The following is a 25,742-nucleotide window of genomic DNA, read 5'->3' as shown; positions in this document are numbered from 1 at the left end:
GCGCAGTTCGTGCCCGCCAACCGGCTCGTTATCACGAAGAGAAACTCCGCTGACCGCAGTCACCAGACGACGACGCTTTCACCGGTTCGCCTTCGCCTAGGTTCGGCGAGCGGGCCCAGATCCGGCCGGTCGAGAGGCGTCTGTGCAGGTGCTACGGTTTCGCCCTCGACTCCCTCAGTTGGAGTCGGGAGTTCGTGGCGTGCGGTGCTAACGTTAAGATGACCAATGTTGACGAGATCTTGAACTACAAGCGCAAAGAGGAGGAGGATTACTACGCGATCCTCGGCTGCGACGAGGACTCCACGGTAGGGGGGTCGAGGTTGGGGACGGCGCGGATGTTGAGGGTTGTCTTGTTGGCAGGTCGAGCAGATCACGACGGAGTACAAGGTCCGGGCGCTGCAGCTGCATCCGGATAAGAACGCCGGGGACAAGGAGGCAGAGCAGAAGTTTCAACTGTTGAAAGTAAGTTGTTGGGGTGGTTTGAAGGGGATCGATTGTCTCTAACGTGATTAATTATTTGATGTGGATTAGATTAGTGCTGTCTATTGATTAACTACTCAGCTTGGTGGCGAGGTTAATGCGTTGCGCCATTAACTAAAGGTGTAGGCGTCGGGAGAAGAATTTTTGAAAAATAATCACAACAAATTTTTTTAAGTGAACACGTACCACAAGACAAGGTATCTGGTTGATTTAAAAAAAAAAATAATCGACTGAACACTGAAAAAATAATTGAGGAGTGCCAAAAAAAAGATATAAAACCCAAAATGGATGCTCACAGATAGGAATTTGAATTTTTGTAATTACGCTCATTTATTTCCATTAATTAGACTTTAAAACTAAAGAGAAGTGGTGTCTATTAAAAACAAAAAATATTTAAGATGTTGGGAACATCTTTTGGAAGAAATTCCATTTTTAAAATGTTTGTCACGGAAAAGTGTTTAGAAAAGGTTTGCCACAATATTTTAATGATTTGTTTCCTTAAAGTTAGCAATAGGAAGACAAAAACGAAGACAGAAACAAATAATTAAATTAACTGATTTAAAAAAATGTTGAACTTTATTCAGCTTTTGAGATGTCAATGAAGAAGCCTGGGAAATATTTTTTGCAACATTTTTACAATATTTTGAAATTCCCATTTTTGTTTTCATTAAAATAAAGCATAAAACAATTGAATTGTGTTGCTTTAGTGACATATCCTCTAGTTCGAATAATGTTACTCCAAAATAAAAAATATTTGGATTTCTTCAATTTTATTTTTTTAAGTTTCTGCGAAAATTAATTGTGTAAGGATTGGTCCTATAGAGCAAAATAAATGATAAAAAAAATGCTTTCAAAGGAATTATTGTCATATTCGTAATTATAAATAAATCCGGCCTCGATGCCGTGCTCCCTTTTTTTTGAGATGAATATTGCGATAGTTTTGCTTACACTCAGTCTTTATAATAAATTGTATGGGATGTTCATTTAAATTTCTCCTCTGGCGTTGAAGAGTCGATTGTGAACGCACCACGGATTACAGATCACGGATCATCTGTTTAAATGTAACCTCACTTTTTGCGTTGTTTGTGTTTTTACTCTGCAGACGGTAGTGCGTTCACAATCGACTCTTCAACGCCTGCTTTGAGGAGAAATTTAAATGAACACCCGATATCGTTACTCAACAATAAATCAGATTGTTTCGACAAATAAATTCTTGTTTGCAATATACTGGGTGTTCACTCCTTCCAAGCATCCAATAAATTTTAATATTTTCCTCATTTTGTGTTGCTATTTCACTAAATTGTTTAAATTTATTAATGAACAGTGAAAAATGATATTATTATTGACAATAATAGTTGAGATTGTTTAGCTTTTGGAGAATGTAGTGTTCGGTGAAGATTTAAATAAAAAATAATTTAACTAAAATTAAAAACACGTTTTCGTCCAGCAGGAGATAAATCGCTTGAGCGAGCAGCCCTTTAAAAAATACTCATTTCACGTGTGGGTGAGCATTATCTTGTTGAAATGTCACCCCGTTTTTATATAATCTCATCAAATTTTCTATTACGTTACTAGTCCATTAGCTGTACAAAATTCTCATTTCAGATTTTACAATTTTATTAAAAGCCGAAGTGATTTAATTACCTACTAAATCAAAAATTTGTTTCTCTTTTCGGTCGTAAGAACCTATTTTTAAATATCTGTTTTGTATTTTACGTAGAAACCAGATATAAACACCGTTCACGTTGTTTTGGCATAATGGGAGGCCATTAATATTTTTTTTAACGTTGGAGGCACTGTTTGATTTCCGCCACTAAAGTACATAACATGTTGCTGAATTTCCCGCGATGTCTGAGTATTCTTCTATTGCAAACTAGTAAAACTGACAACAATGCACTAGACATTGACGCTATTTATAACCTAAAACCTAGAAAAACATAACCTAATTCAGCAGACAGCTTTACTACCAAATTAAATGCAAAATTCCATAGCCTCCAATTATGCAAAAAAAATGTGAATGCATTTTATACAGAGTGATTTCTAAATTTTGCACACAAAAATTCTCCGCATTTTCTCCTTCCTCTGATTCTTTTTTTTGCAATTTTGTTTTTTCCACTCTCATAATAGTAATAATAATGATAAATAAAGTTTAAGAGCAAGACAGTCATCACTTCCTCCACTTTCGGAATTTTTTGAAAAACCCAGGAAAATACCGGCGTGACGTACACCTTTCGCCAAATTATTTAATTCGCTTGGGTTGGTAATTCCCTCACTTTTTGCAATAGCTTGCGGCTGTGGAACGACTAGAAATGAAACGATTTCGTTCCGAATACATTCCTAACCTTGAATCCTGATAACCACACCGCAGAATAATTATCTACAAACAAGTTTACAATATCATTATTTCAAACAATTTCTTGTCGATTTCTATCAACAAAAAATTTCGAAATCTTCTCCGCATTTTTGCAAGTCAAGGCGAACCGTTGCACAATTCCTACACACTCAAAACATTCCTTGTTTCTCCTAACTATCATTATTAAAAGGGGGCACGGCATCAGGGCCGGATTTTATTCACTTGTTTTGTTGGATTGAATTTTCTTCTCAAAGCGCCACGTTGCATCGGATAAAATCGCATTTGCGGATGGATTTTATTTTGTTGCGTTGGCACAAACAAGGTTCGTTTGTTCGTGAATAATAAAGAGAAAAAAAGTTGCCCTCAGCCAATCGGGGCGGTCGTTTTATCAGAACTCGCTTGTTTCGGCTTTACATGCTCCGGTGGTTTCACCGCGAAAAGGTCGAGCACCATCTTGTTGATAAAAGAACCGCTTCATCGCATTTACAATGTGAGTGGCATTGAGTTTTATTATGCAATAAAGGTGGAGCAAAGTGGATGTAGCGCTTTATAAAAATTGTACCTAGATTATATTGGTCGGTACAGAAAAGGTTGTAAAAAATTTCCCGGGGGGATTATGCACGTGAATGAAATTGTATTGGTCCCTGGATGGCGCTTATAAAAATCCTCCTATAATGGAGATTGTAAATATAAAAATAATTCGATTTGCTTGTTTTGTAGACGTTATGGGGTTCCCCGATGATTATCTTGTTCCGGGAAAATGGAAAATCAATAAATGAACTACGATTTATTCATATAAATAATATCGTGGATAAATTAGTAGTCGAGTGCACGCCAAGGTCTCACAATTCCTCATTATTTGAACAACTCAATTTTTTTCACGTTATTATGAATAACAAACTGTTTACAAATTGACCCTGATGCCACGGAATTGCGTGGGTCTGAATTATTTAATAAGGTGAAATAGATAATGTCGGATTATTGTTCGGTGAACATTTCTTGAATGCAAAGATTAAGTAAATATTTTCCCAGCAGGAATCATGTTTGGAGGAACGCAGAGAATGCGGCATTCAGGCAATTTTGCCCGTGCTTAAGGGCGATTAAATTCCACCAACAGGTCTTGGAATGAAATTTAAAATAACTTTGCCGAGTTTGTTGAATGAAGCGAACGTAGATCTAATAAAACACCAAACGATGTTTTTTCTACAACTTAAAAAACGCAATAAAAAGTTGTGGAAAGACTGGGAAGGGCAATTTTCTCTTTACGTTTTGAAAATTGCTTGTTCCGGTTTAGTTGCTTGGCAGGAATGTCAACAAACGAACAGACTTGTCTTGTAGTTAAGTAATTTGGGGGGAAAGATAAAAATGAGACTAGTTTTTGAATTTTTATTTTAGAAACAATTAAAATAGTTATTTGTGTATCAAGGTCAAAAAGTGCATCTTTTTCGTCCGAGTTTAGGTTTTCTGGCCGAGGCGCAGCCGAGGCTTGACAACAGGGAGGACAAAAAGCACTTTTTGGGAGAGGTGCACATTACATTTTTTAGGCGACCGTACGAACTACAAAGCAAAAGACATCATTGGAAAAATTACAAATTTATTTAGTAACTACCGTTTTGTAAATTTTTTATAGCATTTGTTATCCGCTTGCCAATAAAACTAGAAATTAATTATTTGCAATACAATTACTTATTTACATTATTTATGGTGACAGGACAATTATCGGTTTTGTCGGTTTCATTGCTAACTTACTAAATAAACCAACAGATGGCGCCACGGTCAGCGTCCCAAAAAAAAAATACTTTTCGTCCGCTTGTGAGTACGTAAAATTACCGTTTTATTACATCCAGTACATCCGATCTAGTAACTGGGCATCTGACAAATAAGCTTCACCCTTTTTAAAAATCACAGTTTTCAAAACGCAATTTCTTCACAGTGGTCAAAAAAAAATGTGTTTGCGTTTCACGCACCAAGAAAAAACATTTGCAAGACCCGAAGATGTTATCTTATTTTCCACATTGTGATTTTCCACTTCCACTTAATCTTGCTTCGTCTCGCCTCCCTCCAACTCCGACCTCCCCTCTCCATCTTTCCGCTTGGGGGGTTTACAAGACAGCAATCTCGATTGCGCCCTCCCGATAATAAAACAATTTCAGCGGTCTGATCCAGCCGCCGGCTGCACGGAAATAATATGAATAATCTAATAGAGAGGGTGAACGTCGTAAAGGCAAATTACATCCCCGACCTTATTTCTGAGATTAGTTGGCACTTCAAAGAAAACGCCAAAAACCACCCCCGACGGGCGTTTTCCTCCGTCATTCATCCTCTCCACCCCCGCTTTCCTCGAACTTTCCTCATAGTTCGTTGTAATTGATTTAAGCGGCGCGATTCGATTTTCTTTGGGAAAGCTGACACGTTTTGCCCCGTCGGAAAATTATTAATCGGCGCTGCGACGTTTCCGAACAAAATCTCCCATTGTTGTTTCCAATTTGCCGGATTCGTTTGATCCGGACCCGGAACGGATGCGATTTCACCCGAAACGAAACTTTCACGGAAATATTTTGCTCGGTGGCAGATTTCACCCCGACTCGACATTTATTAACCCTCGAGAATTCCTGCTATTTCATTTATTTAATTAATTACACCCACCGAGACAGACCCAATACAATGTACAAAAAAAATCTACACTTTCTTAACAGGACGATGCGCAGTCTCACAGGGCACCATTCACACCCTAGAGCCTGTAGCGTTTTTTTACCACCCAAATCACAACTCCACAGTTCATTTTAAGAATAATAACAGCAATAATAATAATAATGAACTGCTCCGCCTCCTGACACAACAAGCACAAATTAACATATTTACAAATCATTATCTCGAGTTCCGTAATTAGACCATAAAACATGATTGATCGTTTTTTAAGTGTCAACAATCTTTTCGTGTATTTCATAACGAACTGTTTGATAATAACGCGACGCGATTAAAACGCTCCAGATAAGTCGTTGAATACAAATTGTAAATTAAGAAAACACGAAAACAACGGCGACGTCGTCGTGCAAATTTGCGAGTTTCCAAATTTCACTTTAAATAATTTATGCGGTGTTTTGTTTTGCAAATGAGCCGGCGGGAAAATAATTACTTGTAAATTGTGACGGTTTTTGTGTCTGGAACAGAAATTTTTATTTTGTTTGAGAACGGCGACACCGTGATGGCGTCTTGAAACTTGAAAGGGTTCGTTGCTTCCGCAGTCTGCGGGGACTAATTGCGCCACAGTGTGGAGGTTTTTGTCCACGAGAATCATTACAACTTTTATAATGAACAAATAAAAATTCAGAAGGGAGGAATGAAAGTGCTTCTATTTGAATTGGTCTTTTGGGTGGAGAGAATGGAGCTGCGATCGTGAGTATGTCTCAGGGATTCACACTGGAAACAACTCTATTTTTCACTATACAGGTGTTTTCGAAGTTGAGGCGTTCCTTTTAACATGTGATAGTATGCGTTGTTCTAAAGAATTTTAGCCAAAATCACCTTAGTAAAATGTGTACGGGAATGAAGATACAATAAGTTAATTTTTTTAAAATTTTTGAAACCGGTCCTGCTCAAATTTGCGCTGATTTGTTAGAAATTGGAATTGACAAAAAAAAATCAAATGAGCATGGACGTTAATCAAAACTACTGTCAGAGTTGTCATCTAATTAGTCGAAATGGCTTTATCATTAGGAAAATAATGAGCTCACAGATATGTTGCAAATGTATGGGCAATGTTATCACGTTATCAGAATGCATCTGCAGCGTCCAGAGAGTATTGCAAAGCGATTTCCGGAAAGACACCATTCGGGGCCAGGTTAGTTATTAATCTAGTACAGCGGAGAAATGGACAGGACCGGATTTAAAATTTTAGAAAACAATAAAAATATACAATCAATTATCTCCGTTAATACAAACATTTTACTAAGAAGATTTAGGCTAAAATTCTTAAGAATAATGTGTAGTACCTCGTGTTACAAGGAACGCGTCAACTTCGAGAACACCCTGTATTATATCGTTAGCACATATCATTCAAGTTAAGTTTTGTTCGTAATGGGCGTCTATAAATCAAACGAGTCAAGAGCTCTATAGAAAAAAATACGAATCGACCACGTACAGTCGCGAGCAATAAATTTTGGTCGTCAAGGTCATTCTTTGACGCAATTGAAAATGCTCCATTGTAAAACAGTCGCAAATATCATAACCTATCATCATGTTGTATGACATTAATTGTCATTTTTTTCTCAATTTTTTGACACTTTGTTGACGTGGGCATAATCAGGCAGGGAAATTTTTTAAATTAGTGACAATCTAACCAAATTTTGAAATGACATTGACGACCAAAATTTATTGCTCGCGACAGTAGGTGCTTCATAATATCATATATTTTAGCCACGTGACAAACCCTGAATTGGTGTTGCAATATGCCAAAGCTAAACATAACCTCATTAAACCTTGTAAGAATAGGAAACGAAACAAAACAAGTAATTTATATGGTATTTTATTATAAAAGTTGTTGACGGTGTGCATCACCTTCATGGAGACGTTCTGATTCAGTTTTCTTATTTTCTTATTCCATTTTCACATTTTCGAGTACCTTTTTAATTCCTATCCCCCACCCCTCTCCTTCTTTATCCTTTCCCTCCTCTTCCATATCTCTTTCATACATCTTATGCCCCTTCCGTCTTCATTTAGTATTTCTCCCCGTTCTTTTCCCTCCCTTTTTCTCATTCCACATGTCCTCGATTGTCTCTCTCCTCATAGCACAGTCTGCACCTTCTTTCCTCTCTTCCATCCAATACCTCTTTTTTCTCTCCTCGTTCCCACATCTGAATCTCGCTATCAATTTTCTTTCTCTTGCACTCTCTCTCCCCAGGTATTCCGGAATTTCCTCTGTCATACACCTCTCATACTCCCAGTTGTATCTGGATTCTTTGATACTCTCTCTTCTTTCTGGCTTGTCTGTGTCTTTGTCCCTTTCACTCAGTTCTACATTAATCCATCTTGCTTTTGCTCTCAATCTTTCCACTTCTTCACTGGCATACCCGTTCCTCTCTCTCCTTCTTCTCCGTGTTCTTTTTCTTTCCTCTCCAGCATTCTGTTAGTATCCTCCACTCTCCCTTCCATTCATTTTGTCCTCAAACTTTGCCGCTCTCTTTCCCGCTTTCACTCTCAGCCTATTCCTCTTACACTCTTCTTTCACTGTGTAACACTGTGTATCCACATCAAATATTTTCTTGCACTCTTGTTCCTTCCATCCCCAGATCTCTGCTCCGTACATTAGCATCCTTTCTATCATGCTCTCAAACATCCTTCTGAAATCACCTCCCCACTTTCTCTCTCCTATTCCCTACACACATCCCACTACCATGTTTACCTTCCTCACTACTTCTCTGATGTGTGCCTTGTCCGTGCCTCCTTCGTTGAATGCGTATTTGAACTCGTTTAATCGTTTTATTTTCCTTCCTTCTCATTTCCACTCATTCTCTTCACTCTTCCTCTTTCTCTTATTGAACACCATCATTTTCGTCTTCTCAACATTCATTTACACCTTTTTCTTCCTCACCTACTTACCCAGGCTCCTCACCATTTCTTTCTCACACTTTGCCACTATTACCAAGTCATCCGCAAACGCCAGACTCCAAACTTTTCCCCCCTCCTCCTTCCATCACCACACTCCACCCCGCTAGAGCTTTCTCTAACATTTCGTCTATATCTACCACATATACAGTGCATTTTTTTTAACTGTTGCCATAGGGAATTGCATGGTAAAACTTATACCCCCTGTTAACTTTTGTTCTGATGAAAATATTCAAACCATTTTTGGAACAAAGTTGGAAGATTTTTTAAACTATCGGATAGATTACAATTCAACATCCTAAACTGTCGAAAAAGTTGTGAAAAAAATATTTTCTTGCGCGCCGCAATAATAGTACGTCGAGCGGCCGCCAGAAAGCGTTCCTGTCGGCTCAACCAGCATCTGACCATCTCCACTTTTGCCTTTTGTCACTTTCATTTAAAAAATATCGAGATGTCCTGGAGGCTGTGATTAAATTACCTTTTGGAAGGCAGAACATGTAAACATTTATTTATTAAAAAAAAACAAAACGTTAACCCACAAATAACTCAACAAATTAACAGAAATTATTAAAGGAAATGTTCAAAGTGTTTTCCTTCGACTGCTAGACAATGTCCCAAGCGATCTTGAAAATTTCTTCGCGTGTTATTCTTGCCCTTAATTCTTCCACAGTTTCTGGTTGACCTCTTATGCGTTTTTTTTAACTGTTGCCGTAGGGAATTTCATGGTAAAAATTATACCCTCTGTGCCTCTGTTAACTTATGATCCACTGCAGATTTGGTGCAAATTTTTATTTTTGTAATAAATCATTAACTACGTAATGCATACTGTTTGAACAACGAACGACAAGCAGTTTTATTTTACTAATTTTACTCTTCAAAGTTGAAATTAATGAACGTAAATAATTTGACAAAAAACGTAGTAGGCGATATGGGAACAAAAATTTGGTTTTACATTGTAATTTATTATTTATTTTAATCATAGCATCGAGGAGATCTCGCTATTTATTTTTTAAATGAAAGTGACAAAAGTCAAAAGTCGAGATAGTCAGGTCTCAGGTGCTAGTTGAGCCGACAGGGACGCTATTCTGGCGACCGCTCGACGTACTATTATTACGGCGCGCTAGAAATATTTTTTCACAACTTTTTCGACAGTTTAGGATATTGAATTGTAATCTATCCGATAGTTTAACAAATCCTCCAACTTTGTTCCAAAAATGGTTTGAATATTTTCATCAGAACAAAAGTTAACAGGGGGTACAAGTTTTACCATGCAATTCCCTATGGCAACAGTTAAAAAAAATGCACTGTATATATAACAAAAAATAAAACCAAGCTTCATCAGTAAAACGGTTTGCTTGAGATTGCATCATAATTACGCACGCGGCGCGTTAAAAACCATTTACAAAACTGAAGTCTTGGTGTCGAACCACTAACTAACCATTCCCGAACAGACGTCTTCATTTTCCACAATTTCCTCAACTGCATCGAGAACTTCTGGAGTAATTTTTGTTTTTGTTATGCTTCCAGTTTGCCGAAACAATATCACTACAATCTAAACACTCCCGTAATTGTTTATAATCAACGAAAACTTATGGAAAATCAAGCTGAAATTCTTGAAAACAATGTAGCACCGAATAAAACCACTAATCGTTGACTTTACGACCGTTGCGAAAATAAATGCTTTTTGCTCAGTTGAGTAAACCATTTTAGTTTTCAAAAAAAATCGTCAAAAAGCTCTTGGTCAGAAATCTATACATTTACGCACATTATACTTCCTTCCCTCAGTAAACCCTTTACACCATTTCTAGTTGGTGGTTTTTAACTACCCTCTCTGTCCCCTTTCTTACTTCTCGACGTAAACGACGTAATAGTTCAGTTTGATGTTCATTTAAAGACATTCCAGCCTCAGGTGGGTATTAGTGAACATTGTCAGTCTAGGCAAACTTGCAATTACACTTCGTCAAAGTAGCTTACTCCAATTAGTACATTATTATGTAGATTGCACGTTAATAACGAACAAAACGTTAATTGTACAAAGCTGACACTAATCACTGAACTAGACATAAAACAAACAGTGAATTTGAATTTGTATCGAACTGATGTCTCCGGTCCGGTGCGCTTCTCTACCAGTTCAAAAGCTGTAAAATTTTCATTTGTCCCCTCCTGTCTTTGCTCCAATTAAATTCTTTCGTTCGCGACTAGTTGTGCAATTAGCTGGTCATTAAGTTCTCTTTTAAATTCTTTCAGTCCAACAATCGTGGAGCTTCACGAGGCGAGCTTTTCAGAGCGGAATAACGAGATTAAAAAAAATGAAAAAATGCCAAAGTTGCGCTAATTCGCTTGGATCGATCGAGCGTGGACCCACCTTAATCGATTACAGGAATCGGGTTTTTGAGGTTCTGATGTATTGAGTTTGTGCGACGCAAATCTCACTGTAGCTGCTTCAAAACACAAATCACATTTTCGGTCTGGAATGATTTAATTAACTCTTTGCCATTCTGTGAACAAGCACGATTCTAATCAATTACCACCCAGTTGTTCGTTTCTTCGGTAATAATTAATTAGCGTCTTTTTAATTGAGTTTGCCCAAAGTTAATTTCGCGTGGGGGCGGTGAGCGTTCCGTCTCTCCGCCGGCGGCGTATCCCAGAATTTAATAATTTTTAATGCGTTTTTCCGGGAAAAATCGATACGAGCCGGGCGAATTTTCTCGGTGTGTTTATCGGAAATGTTATTGCTTCGGCTTCTTTTATGTCGCATCAATTCCGCTCCAGATTTTTATTACGTTGTGGCAGTTTTTCCGAAAGCGTTTTCGGATCGACTGAAGCGGAGTCACGCTTTGTTGCGGCATATCCGCATTTAGCAACGCAGATATTAAGGTCAAAATGAAAAATGTTAAAGCTAGACTCGGGAAGTTCTTTAATAAATGTAATTCCGGGGCAACTCCCGCGGGAATATTATCGCACTCGGAAGGTATTTTGTTCAGTGTTTGAAATTTTAATCAACAGGAGGGGGAAATAAGAGATTTTTCTTGCAAATATTCAACTCGTAAATAAAAAAGAGTGTGCTTAAGACCGTTATTGATTTTAAGTACAGATATTTTCATATTTGATGGCGGAAACAAAAGACTGAGAAATGTCAGAAATTGTATTGTCAGTGTCAAATTTCTCATATACGCCGTAAAAAGGAAAGGAAACCAATTTTTGTTAGTGGTTCAAAAGGAAAAGTTATTCTCATATAATCAAACGTATTACAAATTATTTCTCTAGTTCGACGATGAATAACTTTCTTATTGCCAATTTGCTGCATTTCTGTCGAAATCACGAACGTCTTTGAGAAATTTGACACTGACAAAACAAATTTGTGACATTTCTCAGTCTTTTGTTTTCGCCATCAAATATGAAAATATCTCTAATATATAGATATTCTATAAATTATACCGTGAGATCGAAAAAAAAAATTAGAGTTGGCTGTGACAAAAAATTTCAGTTGGCAATTCGTGAAAATTTCAATTATCAGATGTCAGTCTTAAAAGTTAGGTTAGTGATTTTGACAATGTTGAAATCTTGATTTTCATAAAGGTGTGCATTATGTGTGATCTGTCGGTTGTAAAAGAATCATGAGGAGCTCCAATCGTATTTACGAACTAGAGTAAACGTTCGAAATGTCTGCCTTCAGCTTCCAAACATAATGCTACTCTCTTCGCTTCATATTTTCAAAATTTCAAAGACTGTATGTCCGAAAACATTAGTCCTGAAGAAAGAAAGAAATAAGGAGAAACAATTTAATAAGACAAGAGGGTAGCAGATCAAAAAAGAGAAGACCAGTCAGAAACAAAAGAAAAAGTGCAGAAGACCTTGAAAAGTATTGGGGCACATTTCAATGCAAATGCAAAAATAGATGAATGAGAAGAAATGGATTTACAAAGCAGGGAAGAAAAGACCAATTTTAATCAAACTGAGAACAAAACAAAACAAATTAGAAATTCTTAAAAGAGATAACCACATAAAGGGGATGGATATATGGATCACGGAAGATTATACGAAGAAGGTGCAACAGGAAAGAAAACAACTGATACCACGCTTAATGCAAACAAAGTAAGAAGGATACAAAGCAGTTTTAAAACATGATAGACTAATTATAGAGGATAAAGCAAATGGGGCAGAGTATTTTGCAAATAAAAAGAATAGTAGAGCAACAAAAAACCTCAAGTAATAGGAAAAAATAGGAACGAAGGAAAAAACGACAGTGGCGCTGAAAAGGGCACGAGAGAGGTAAACGCAATAGATAACAAATCAAAAGCCGCAGACGGAGGTATGATCACGGAATTGACGGAAGAAAAAGAAATTAAAGGGAAAAAATCGCAGAACAGAGCGAAGAAAGAAATGAGTGAAATAGGAACGTGGATTGGAGGGGGACAAATGAAAAAATGACAATTAGAAATGTGGTTTAAATAATGAAAAAAATCAAAGTAGATATATCGGGTGTTCATTTAAACTTCTCCTCAAAGTTGGCATTGAAGAATCAATTGTGAACGCACCACTCAGTCTGAAGGTTAAAAACACAAACAACGCAAAAAGTGAGGTTAGACTGATCTGTAATCCGTGGTGTGTTCACAATCGACTCTTCAACGCCACCTTTGAGCAGAAATTTAAATGAACACTCTATAAACTCCATTTCAATTGAATTGGCATAAGGGGTGGCTATGGAAATTCAAATTTCTATTGGCAGCGATGTACACCGTGCTTGCAGTGTTTTTTTTTATTTATCTACAGTACTGCATGTCAGTAAATTATTGTTAATGTCGACAGTTAAAATGACATTTGTTTAAATCGCGTTTAAATATGTATAATTAACAGTTGAACAAAGCGGCAAACAAGTAAAGCGCCACTGATATTTATTTGTCACTTATAATTACATGAGAGCTTTTTTTGTCGAAGTAAACTTGACATTTCAATGAGAATTTTGTTGCCTGAAAAAAACTGCCTCGGAAAAAATTACGAGTCCGTAGGAGGAGTAATTTTTTCTGGCAGTTTTTTGAGTTTAATTGCCAGACAACAAAACTCGAATTATAAATGTTAAGTTTACTTCGACCCAAAAAAAAAGCTTGAGTGTAATTCGGTAAGACAATTTCATGAATACGTAAATCACTATGATGCAGACCTACTAGAATCAGACGCTTTCAAACGTTAGTTTCCGTTTTGTCGCTGGAAAAGTTAGGGCAAACTTTTTTCGCTGTCATAATGACAAAAACACCGCTGCTTATGGGATTTTTAGTGTATGAATTAAATTGTCAGTAAAATATGGTAACAAAACTGACAAATCTATATGCCATTCACGATGTTTTGGCATAAGGGGAGGCTATGATTTCATTTTTTAACGTTGGATACATGTTTGATTTCTGTCATCTCTGCTGTCACTAAAGTGCCTGACATGCGGACCTATCAAAATGAACGTAACATGTTGCCGAATTTACCGTAATCATAATTAAGCGACATTAAAACGTATTGATGGTGTTTGTATTAGACTGCAGAACATATTTTCAGTAAGTTACAGTTCAATCGTAGGTGAGTACAAGATAAATATGTAGCACGGATAGTGAAGGAAGAAACAACGACCCAATCGAAATGGCACAGGGGTTTTGTAAGCCCTATTATAACTTCGCGATAGAGTTGTGAATTTATGGCTTGAGTTTATTTTAAAATGTACTCCTGAAATTTGCCAACATTTTTGTAGATATTGTGAAGAACTTATTTCGGAAGATTGGGCAAAATTAATGAGAAATCTTTCATTTGAAAACGTTCTTCCTTTAATAATTTCATTAGGAGAATCTGACTCGGAATTTGATGCAGGTAATGATGATTCAGAATTTTCTAATGAAATTATGGAAGTTGAATAGTTTTGTTCTTTTTTTTGTCATGGACGATGGGTGTGTAAATATTTTGCAGAAAGATTCGAATAAAGTAAGGCTTAATAAGTAGGTACAAGATTTTATACAATCTAGTTCTAGGAACGTTTTGGTTAAAATAAAAAATTCATTGACAAGTTACTAACTGGTTGGTTAAGACACTGTATAGGTGGGTTATCTAAGTGGTGCAGGAGCCACTTTAACTTTCGGTCCCGGTCCCTACTATTCTGTAGTCTGTTCAAGTCAGTTTCCTGTTTTGTTAAATTGGATTAAAAATGTGTGAGTATTTTATATTGCAAAACTAGTAAAACTGACAACAATGCACTAGACAATGACGCAGTTTATAACCTCAAACTTAGAAAAAAATAACCTAATTCAACAGACAGCTTTACTGCCAACTTAAATGCACTTTTTCCATAGCCTCCCCTTATGCCAAAACATCGTGAATGGCATATAGTTACATTTTGTGTAAACTACGTTTCACATCTAAAGCGCTGTTTACACGGTCATGGCCTACTCTTATGCCAATTTCATTGAAAAGGAGTTTACTTGCGTTACAAGAAACGAAACAAAAAGAATTTGGAGTAAGCAAATAAAAAAGAATACAATTTCTTTAATAGCGGTGGAGAAAACAAGATATTTGAGAACAGACTTCATTATTAATGAGGAAGTAAAAACCCCTGTAATGAATTTTGAAGCTATTTCAGATAGAATAATATGTAAAATAAGATTGGAAGGAAAATATAGGTAAATTACTAATATAATAGCTAACATCCACACACCCGCAGAAGACAAAGATATAAAAGACAAATATGAATTTTATGACGAGGTGGCAGAAGTATGGGAGAAAATATGTACCGAAGTACGGCGTAAAAATCTTAATAGAAGATTTGAATGCAAAGATAGGGAGAGAAAACGAATACACGAATACAGGGTGTCTCAGCTAAGACTTTTGAGCCTAATATCTCGGTTATTTGTCAACGGATTTTTATGAAATTTAAAATGCAGATATTTTAGACCGTGAAGGTTCAATTAGTAATAATAAAATTACCTCAAGTTAAAAAATGTAATTTTAACACGTTTCTTTTATCGAAAATTATGCGCGATTATTATTAGATTGTTAAATATTAAAAAATAGGGGTCTACACAAACAATTAAGTAAATCACTTGTCTGATTCAACGAAAAGATTAGATTTTCTTGTTAAAAATTTAATGTAAAATTTGAAGGTATTTGAGCAGTTACCTTTTGAAACAATTGACGATTAATTGCCAAGCAATATTTTGTACACCCTTTAAAGTCTGTCAAAATTGGGCGCGCTTTATTAGAGACGTCAAATTGTGAAAATTTATTGAAAACACTACAGCGGCAGAAATTTCAATATTGTTGAAAAAAGAAAAAAAAATTGCCTATGGAGAGTGTCGTAAGAACTTCAATGACACAGTTCGTTTTCTCGTGGAACACTATCCAAATGTAGGCTTTACAAAATGTAAGGTTAAGAGAGTCGTGAATTTATTTGAAGACACAGGAAGCGTACGTGAACTAAATTACCTTGCTGGGTAATCTTGCATTTTACGGTGGCAAATGTGCGCAAGTGCAAACTTCATTATAATTCTGACCCCTTGTTGTCAGATGTACCAGAACCAGACATGTGCATAGTTCTACCACGTTATTAAAGAAGCAAAACAAAATCGCGCTATTAATAAATATCAGAAAATACTGAAAATAGTCCAGTTATAAGAGGGGATTCTTGAGGTAGTAATGATTTTGAAATATGTTGTTTGAGTAGTGAAAATACAAGTTTTCGACCTTGGGGGTGGAACGCGAGCTGCCATCTTGAATGAAAGGTGCCAAAAACACGTTTTCACAGAATAACTCGATAACCGTTCATTGTATGAGAAAAAAGTTCCAATAAAAGTTGTAAAGGATACGATTTGCCAACTTTTTTGTATTTATACTTTTCTTGTAAGTCTAATAGGAACTGAGATACAAACGACGAAAGATGCAATTTAAGGAAATTTTTACTCCAAAAAAACGTCAAATTTTATTTTGTAAATTTTGCAAATGATCAAATCAAATATTTTGTGTAATAAATAACTATCAATAATTGAATTTATTTGTTTATTTAATTTATTCAGTACTAGCGTACAGTTCGAGACACGGAATTTCGGCCATCACTGTCAATATACCGTCAAAAAAATGTAAAATAGGCTTTACATTATTAACCTCAATTTTGACATGCGATTGACGTGAACAGAAAATAAATTTAAACATTTGACTTTTGAATGTCACGTTGACAATAAAGAGTGATTTACATCAGAATTTTTTGAAGTAACAGAAAAATGATGCCCGAAATTCCGTGTCTCTATTTGTATATGAAAATTTACAGGGTGTCCCCAAAAAAGAAGACGAGTCCATAACTCCGTTATTTATCGGAATATTTTAATTATCTGTACACCAAATTAAATAGTTGTTAATAGGCTACAAAATGGTCTAATAAATTCAAGTATAGCCCCATGGGCTTCAAGGGTAAACTGTCAAAATATTTTTTTTCAAACGAGATTACATATTTTTTTTTAGTAATTCTGATCGAGATTTTTATTCTGAAAACAACAATGTATCAGAAGTATACACTTAAATACCAAAAATTCACAAAAAAAAAGTAAAAAAACGCTACTATCGTCTATGTTCTATTTTGCGCTAAACATTGGCGGCATATCTGCGCAATCCCACATGATATAATTTGTCATTTGTTTTTCCAGCTACCTTAATTTGGTTATAACATTGTAACGCAATGAATTTTGATAGCTTTTCGCTTGGTGCTCGTCATTTGTTTCAAAAGTCAGTGTTATTTTTTTTTTATGTGAAATTATACTTGTGATACATTGTTGTTTTCAGAATTAAACTCTCTATCAGAATTACTAAAAAAAAGTATGTAATCCCATTTGAAAAAAAATATTTTGACAGTTTACTCTTGAAGCCCTTGGAGCTATACGTGAATGTATTAAGCCGTTTTGTAGTCTATTAACAATCATTTAATTTGGTGTATAGATAATTAAAATCGTCCGATAAATAACGGAGTTATGGGCTCGTCTTTTTTTTTGGGGACACTCTGTAATTGGAAAAGTGATACGGGGATCAACTAAAAAAATATACAATTTTGATTTTTTTTATTGTACCATATTAATAAAATTGGATCGAACAACATTCGTTTGTACTATCGGATAGCAGAAACTGGTGCAATACAGAGAAAAATTTAAGTGTGTAAATAAGTTTTTTCGATAATAGAAAATTCATTGTCAAAAGTGACAAATAAATAGTGATGGATAAATAACCGGTCATTTATTTTTGGTCAAAGTTGACCGGTCCTTGATCGGTCAATTACCAGTCATTATTGGTCAAAAAGTAGGAACTAGCTAAACATCACAAAACGATTCTTTCAATGTCAAGGATTATTTTAATACCAAATAATGGTTCTTAATTCCATTTTTTATAAGATTTATTGATCGATAAATTATTGTTCTAAAATTGTGTAAGTGAGGTTAAGTTTGAATTGTTTGAAGTTATACTTTGTTTTTTCTTTAACATATTTGCTTGAATTTGAACTTTTTGTTAATTTCAAACGCTTTAAAACTTTCAACACAACTGTGTGTATGTATTTTTAGTTTCTTTTAAAATACTTACTTCAAGATTCATTTAGAATTTAAAAAAGTAGGTAAGTATTTTATGAAAGTAAAAATATATTGTATGTCATGTTAGGAAGACACAAAAACGATTGAAAAACAAAAACCAATTCTTCCTAATAGATAAAAAGCTTAATCGTTTTCCACAATGATCTTTATTAAAGTTTTAGATGTTTCATTGTCATAATTTACTTATTTATTGTCATAATCGATTTCTTCATTGTCAGCAGCTACGTAAATGAAATTAGACAACCCAACATAACCTCATCTCATCAGTCAAACAGTCGTTATATCCTATAATCTTCAACATTATAAGCGGGAAATTTAAATTTTAAAAATGACTGGTCAAATACGTCAAGTCATTGAAAATTATTGACCGGTCAAATGGGTCATTGACTAAGTCAATTACCGCACCTCACAACACTACAAATAAATATTGTCTAAAGTGACGGTAATTTTTAAACGAAAAATGTTTAAATCTTTCCTGTCTGAGATTTCAACGGCCGCAACTGTACATTCCAAGGAAAATTAACAAAAAAAGTCATAAAGGAACTTACGGTAGTGGTATTCTAAAAACAAAATTGTAGTTTAATGATGCGTTTGATACAAAAATTCGACAAGTTTCACATTAATAACCAAAAAATCGATCAAATATCAAAATTTGACAGTAGTTATGAAAAATTGCCTTGGTGTAAACTTTTCTCTCATTTTGACCAATCAACGACGGGAAATAGTCTTTAGGCTATTCTATACAGGGTGCCCATTTTATCTCTTCACGCCTTACGGTTTAGCAATAGGCAACACATAATACATTGCACAGATATCTTAATGCTTGGTGGAAATTATTTACTTTTTAAAATAAGAAACATAGTTAGCCAAAGTGAATCATTCAATATGCCACAAAGTGACATAACGCATAACCTAATAGTTTAAACTAGAGTTCCTCTATTTCCAAATTTTTGAAGTATTTGAAGACTGATGTCATCCATGACGGTAATATTCAATGCAACCTTTTGAAAATTTTCAAAAACATTTTTTTAAACATAGCAATCTCCGAAAAGTAAATTGTGTTGCCTATTTTGTACTTTTAAGGCGGGAACCGATAAAATGGGCACACTGTACTGCATACTTAAATGGAATGGACTATAGTACCTAAATATTTTTTTGTCGACAGCAGCGTCTAATGGGTGTGGATAGGGGTTAATTTATCCACATTATTTTGGACCTAATAAAAAGGGGTTTTCCGGACTTGTTATATCCTTCTAATGACCGAGAATTTTTTTGGCAGGTTATACCGGGACCAGCCTGTATTACACAAAACATTTCATTTGATCATCTGCAAAATTTACTAACAATGGACCCCCTTTACATTTACAAGGTCGAAAACTTGTATTTTTCATCAGGGTCACTACTCAAACACCTTTTGTAAGGCAACGACCATTTTTATCTCCCACTGACTGGACTACGAGTATAATGAAACTACGGAAATTTTATTTAAAAACTACATATAAAATAACTATATACATAATGTATAATATAAGTAAGTACAGGGCAAGTCACATAAGGCTTATTTCTGAATTTATTTTGTACGCAACCAAAAATACTAATGACGCTGACCACTTGATACCGTTTATAATGAGATTTAATTTAGGAATCAATGTAGTAGGTATGTAATTTGGCTAAAAATGTCAAAATGACGTTATCCAGTTCTGATTAATGAAATCAAAAATTAAATTCATCAACTGTCATTTTGACATTTTTAGCCAATTACTTACCTACGTTGATTACTAAATTAAATCACATTATAAACGGTATCAAGCGTCATTAGTATTTTTGGTTGCGTACAAAATAAATTCAGAAATAAGCCTTATGTGACTTGCCCTGTATATCTACTTTTGAAAACAAAACAGATAAAAAACAAAAGTTATACTAAATATTGTTCTGCAATACAATTTAAAAATGCTGAAAATTTATTTACAAATTTGTGTTTATTTCTCCACAGAAATTCGTGTAGATATGATGTAAATAGGGCTTCGGATGTACCATACTGGCGGCGAAGTTTTTTTTTGGCCCGCATCCACATATTCTCAACATGTTGAGTGTGGACATTGGGATCATCGGGGGACACAAAATTTTCCTCGTGAATAATCACGTGGTGTTCGTAAATACCTCCGTGCACGTTTCCAATGTTGTGGTATGCCCGCCAACCATCTGACATTATTATTGTCCCTGGTAAAATCATTCTGTGTGGGAAAGACAAAAGTATAAAAATGGCAGATAAAAATTTAGAAAAAAAACGTAACTCTCGATTCTGTAAAAGAGGTAATTGAAAATCTGTAGATAAGTAACAAAAGACTTAGGGCCAGTTTATAGAAGCGAAATTAAGTTAATCGTAATCAAATGCCAGATTTACTGAACACGTGATCAAACTGAACCAATTGAAGTTTCGGATTCATCGCTTAATCGCGCATTAAAATTTAATTCGAATTAAATATTTAATTATCTTTCTATAAACTGGCCCTTATACTCGTATTTTACAAAGCAAAGCACATTTACAAGAGAAATAAAGCAGATGCCATTAAATAATAATATACATAATAAGCAAAACAGTGTCCCTTAAAACATCTGAATACCTTTCTATAATACCCAATAGTGTTGCTTCCGTTCTATCGGGAACTTCTACCAGGAAACATTTTCCGGAGTTCCTTTCGATGCCCCCGAAAACCCAATGTCCTTCCCTCCATTGCCCCCTGTTGTATTTCCTGTGGAAAAATTTTGATTCGTCTATTTCCACAGTGAGGGACATGCCGTTCTGGTCTAAACCCCCAATCTCCATCGGGTGGTCCATTAAATGCTGTTCGCATATTTCGCGACAAAAAGAAGCCCAGTCTACCATTGTATGGGTACTTCCTTGCCCTATTTCTGCCTCATGTGCAATGATATTTTGTGGGAAATCCATTGCCCAGCAGTAAGTTATAATAATAATTTGTCGCAGTGACAAATGACTATGCGAAAAAAATGAATTTTTTCGAACACTGGCTGATGCTTTGCACAGCCGACATTGCCACCGCCATTTATCAATTATGTCATTTCTTTTGATAAACGACATTTGAATCTGACATGTTGGACAAAGCGAAGAATTTCTGATAAGTCGACGCTTTGCCAACCATTGAAGGATTGCTAATTCACCGTCAAAATGCAGATTGTAAAGATTCCAATTTTCATTGGCAATTACTGCCGCATTTAAAATAAATTGGGGTTCAACAATTTGAACCGAAGCGGCTGGACCGCGAATTGCCATGTTTACTTAATATTAAATAAAGTACGTAAAGATCACTAAGAGGAACAGCTCAGTACTATATCGTATGTGTAGAGCTAACCGAACCAACTAACTGAGTTGTTGACAAGAGAACTGACAACAATGCCACAAATTTTCGCCGTACAGCTGACGTTTTACGCGTGCGCACATTTGCCACCGTAAAATGCAAGATTACCCCTTGCTGAAATATCCCGATCGTGTTTTAGTCCTTTATGGAAGAATTAACGCATCCAGTATAATAAATTACGTCCAAATGTTGTCTTTAACTTTGTAAGTGTTTGTAAGGTTAGCAAGTTAAACGTCAAATATGTCACCTGCGCATCTGCGAAAAGGGATGACCAAAATTCTGCAAAATTGCGCGTTTGTTTCATACGCGTCTACGTTTTTGCATTTGCAGCCACGTTTAACACAGTTTTTTGCTTTTTTCTTGCAAACCAGACGCCTTTCAAGGACAAGTTTTTCCCTACAGCATTTTTATTGACGATAATTTTTTTATGTAAATCTTAATGAATTCAACATTTTAACTGTAATGTAAAAATTACGTTTTTAAGACTTGGGTGATTGCATTAATGGGATTTTATTCTTCACCGTCTAAAATATCTGCATTTTAAATTTCACAAAAATCCGCTGGAAAATAACTGAGTTATTAGGCTCGAAAGTCTTAGCTGAGACATCCTGTATAACGGGAGTAAAAAGTAAACATGAGGTGAGCGATGAGAATGGAAAGGTAATAGAATTCGCAGAAGAAAATAACATGAAAATCAAAAGCACAACATTCCACCACAAGGACATACATAAGGAAACATGGACCTCGCCAGATGGTAAAACAGGAAATCAAATAGACCATCTCTTAATGGAAAATAGGCCACACAGGAATATTAAAGATGTACCTACGAAGTTTCAGAGAGGAGCGAACTCGGACCACATGCTAGTGGTTGTACCAAAAGAGAAGACGGCAAATGGCGCAAAAATATAACACGGAGGAACTTCTCAAAAACGAAATCATACACAAATACATAGAAGAAGAGATGTGAGTTGCCATTATGGTCGGGCGCGAAATAATTAAGAATATTTAGACGGAAGTTTGATTATCAATATTATGTCCAGCCTATACGATGAAAAGTGGGAAAAAATCATAAACAATATACAGGGTATTTCACGAGTAATAATGAGCCCGGCGGAATTGAAAATGCAACCCCCAATGCATTTCTAAAGTTAATGTGGCTATTTTAAATATAGTATTGTTTTAAAAAGAAATTATGGATCCATGATGACTTTGCTTCTGCCATGCGCGTTTATGCAGACAATAAACGTTTTCCCAAAAACTCTTCATTTTTCACAATTTCATTTAACCAAGCGAATTACGTTTATGCCAAAATTCACCAAATTGCACAGCTAACTATGTTTTACATTTTTTAAATCAAAAAACAAATATCCACATTAACCTTGGAAATGTATTGTGGGTTGCATTTTCAGTTCCTTCGAGTTCATTATTACTCGTGAAATACTCTGTATTGCTATTATATCAGAATAATAATCAGTTGAAAAGGCTACAATTCATACAAAATATTTTATGGACAATAATTATTCAAAAAAATTCTGGTGTGAAAAAGTGTGAGGTTACAAAATAACAGTAATGCCATCAGCTTACTACACACAACCATCGACAATTTCTTTAAAAAAAAAAAAAGAATTTTTCTACTTCTACACTAAAAGTAGTGTCACAAAGAAACTTTTTGTGAAACTGTTTTTTTTTTTTTAATACGTATTGCTGTAATAGCACGCTGGCCGGCGAACGGCATCTCTAGCGAGCTCCTGTTAACAATTAAAACATTTGACATACCTTTCACAGAAATGCCACCATAACTCATGCCACACAAAAGTCCCTAGATTATTTCATAATTAGATTTTTGAGTTTTTATCAAATTAATGCGACCAAAGTAGAAAAATAGTATATTACACTCGTTTTATAAGACGCACTGTGACACTCGTTCTGTTGGAGCACTACTCACTGGGTTCGTCGTGCCCCAACCAACTCATGTCACAACCAAGCGTCTTATAAAACAAGTATAATAATATACCGACCGATCATTTAAAAAATAAATCGAGTTTGCTTTGGAGCCTATGCTATAGCATGGGTTGCCATAGGTAACACGCCGACTCGATTTATTTTTTAACTGATCGCACCGTACTATTAATGGAAATGTGCGCCGAAAATGCGATGAAACCTGAACGTTTAATAATTTAAAACATCAACTCTGAGAGAGTCCCAAGGGGAAGAATCTTAAATTTGAAACTTCTATTGTTCTCGTAATGAAATATTTTCATTATATTTTTGTATTCTTGATTGAACCCATAATAATCAAGGCTTTATCATCTTTTTTTCTGTTTTTTTTTCCATACCTGTCACAATGCAAATTTTTATTATGTTGTAAGTTATAATTTTGGATTCAATAACGTAGAACTAAAATCATACTTCAATTTACGATACTCATGTTTTTTTAAATTATTGAACAACGCTACAAACACACAATTTTAACTTATTGCGGTACGGTCCTGGGATATCGATGTATAAAATTTGCTCTTTTACGCAGTAAAGATTGTCTGTATCGCTCACCTGAATGTATTTTCCAGGAAGCCAAAGAAACTCTGTGCGACTCTGAAAAGCGGAGCAATTACGACAAATGGAGGAACAGCGGAATCTCGATAAGCTACAAACAGTGGCTCGGAATGAAGGAGCACGTCCATCAGGTACTTTTATGACTGTTCGTCCATTGTAAACGAAACCTATTCAAATCCGCCATCGATCCAGCCAGGAATGAAGTTCCACAAAGTAAAAGCCGTACACAATCGCTCGAATTGCGCATTCATGTCGAACCGTCCTCGCATCACTTCTCAATTCTGGAGTGAAGCGGGAGCAGGAAACAATACTGGATTTTTTTTGTTTCGTCGACACATTTCGAACGTGGTGTAGGGTTTGGGACAGAGCACAAAAAGCCGCGTCAACTTTTGGGGAAGGTAGTAATGTGATTTTGTTTCAGTCGATGCACTGGAGCACCCCTAAGACGAAGGACCGCATGTTGGAGACGGGCGGCTCGTCGGGCCCCTCCAGTTTGGGGGCAGGCGGCGTGACGGCGGCACAGAGGCGGGCGTCCGAAGGGGGCGCCAACCTGCACTGGGCCGGCCGCGGCACCGGCTCCGCCTGGGGCACCGAGGCGCCGAGCGAGGTTGTCAGTAAATTCCGAAATTACGAGATCTAATCCGTTTCATGATTTAAATGTTCGCTGTACCAAGTAACTTAAGTGTGCCCTTCGTCCTTTTAGTTCTAGACAGGTGTATGGATGTCCGTCGGAGGTGGGGAAATACGCGGGGCCACCTCCGATACTGTTTGATGTTTTCTCGACTCTCGTTTTCGGGGGACGTGGCCCCTCAGTGCAACTCGCAATGACGGAGACACAAACAAATTGTCGCCCCGAATACCGCACGGTTTCAGTTTTTTCCAAATTTTGACAATCGACTCTTCAGTCTTCAGTTCGTCGGACCAAATTCTCACCTCACCTAAATATTTATTGTGATATTAGTTTGTTATGATGTTAGGTATGTATTGCAAAATCGTGACTGAACCTACGAACAACTTTATTGAACATCCCTGTATTGCATGTCACTCTTTTATTATCGATATCTACGTTTGTTTAGCTTTCACACCCCTTCCTATCAGGGTAAATGCACAAAATCCGACCCCTTTACACTGTATATTTTGATAAATGTTTATGAATACATATTTTAAATTAATGTTATCAAATCAAATATAACTATTTATAAATGTTATATGGAAATAAATTTATGATTATACATGTTAATTAATTCTATCAAATTCCAACTCACCTTCTAAATAACAACAACTAAAGAAAAGAACAAACCGAAGAAGCAACTTCAAACACAACTGTCAAATTCATTTAGTTACTTTTGTCCCGTCAAGTTTTCGCCAACACAAAATTGCAACCCCTTTTTCTCACTTTTCACACTTCTTGCATTATTCTGCATGGTGACATCGCAGCCCCCATTCGATCTCCACAGAAGCCCCAATTCCGACATTACACACTCTCATTTTCACTCGCTTTCATTACAGTCGCAATGGGCTAGTCTTAAGAGCCAAGAGAAGATCTTAGCTTCGGGGGGCTCGTCCGGACCTTCGAGCTTGAGCGCAGGGGGCACACCTGCAGCGTACCGCAGAGCCTCCGAAGGGGGTCCCAACCTGTACATGAAGCTCGCCAGTAAAAAGGCGGCGGAGAAGAATAATGAAATATAAATCTGCGTCCCCACATTTATTCACCAAAAATTACACATTACACACCTGTCAAAACTACGCCACCGTTAGGTATTTTTGTCGATAAGTGTT

General features: G+C 36.0%; 1 protein-coding gene across 2 annotated transcripts; it reads left to right on the top strand.

Moving 5' to 3' along the window:
- Nucleotides 1-25,667, top strand: jdp (DnaJ domain-containing protein). Of its 2 annotated transcripts, XM_069056715.1 has the most exons (5): nt 1-305; nt 361-462; nt 23,978-24,094; nt 24,385-24,570; nt 25,473-25,667. In XM_069056715.1, the coding sequence occupies exons 1-5, from the start codon at nt 219-221 to the stop codon at nt 25,650-25,652; spliced, it is 672 nt and encodes a 223-aa protein (XP_068912816.1). In that variant the 5' UTR covers nt 1-218; the 3' UTR covers nt 25,653-25,667. The 2 variants fall into 2 exon arrangements, with proteins under 2 accessions (XP_068912816.1, XP_068912817.1); XM_069056716.1 differs by lacking the exon at nt 25,473-25,667 and having other exon boundaries at nt 21-305; nt 24,385-25,203.
- Nucleotides 25,668-25,742: the final 75 nt, after the last annotated feature.

This window comes from Tenebrio molitor, chromosome 8 (genome assembly GCF_963966145.1).
Source record: "Tenebrio molitor chromosome 8, icTenMoli1.1, whole genome shotgun sequence".
Taxonomy (NCBI): Eukaryota; Metazoa; Arthropoda; class Insecta; order Coleoptera; family Tenebrionidae; genus Tenebrio; species Tenebrio molitor.
Note: the sequence above shows the minus strand (reverse complement) of the source record. Positions and strands in the feature narration are given on the sequence as shown.

Coding starts and splice junctions, on each gene's coding strand:
- jdp (XM_069056715.1), top strand. CDS start 219: ATGACCAATGTTGACGAGATCTTGAACTACAAGCGCAAAGAGGAGGAG. Junction 306..360: donor GCTGCGACGAGGACTCCACG/GTAGGGGGGTCG, acceptor TCTTGTTGGCAG/GTCGAGCAGATCACGACGGA. Junction 24,095..24,384: donor TGAAGGAGCACGTCCATCAG/GTACTTTTATGA, acceptor ATTTTGTTTCAG/TCGATGCACTGGAGCACCCC.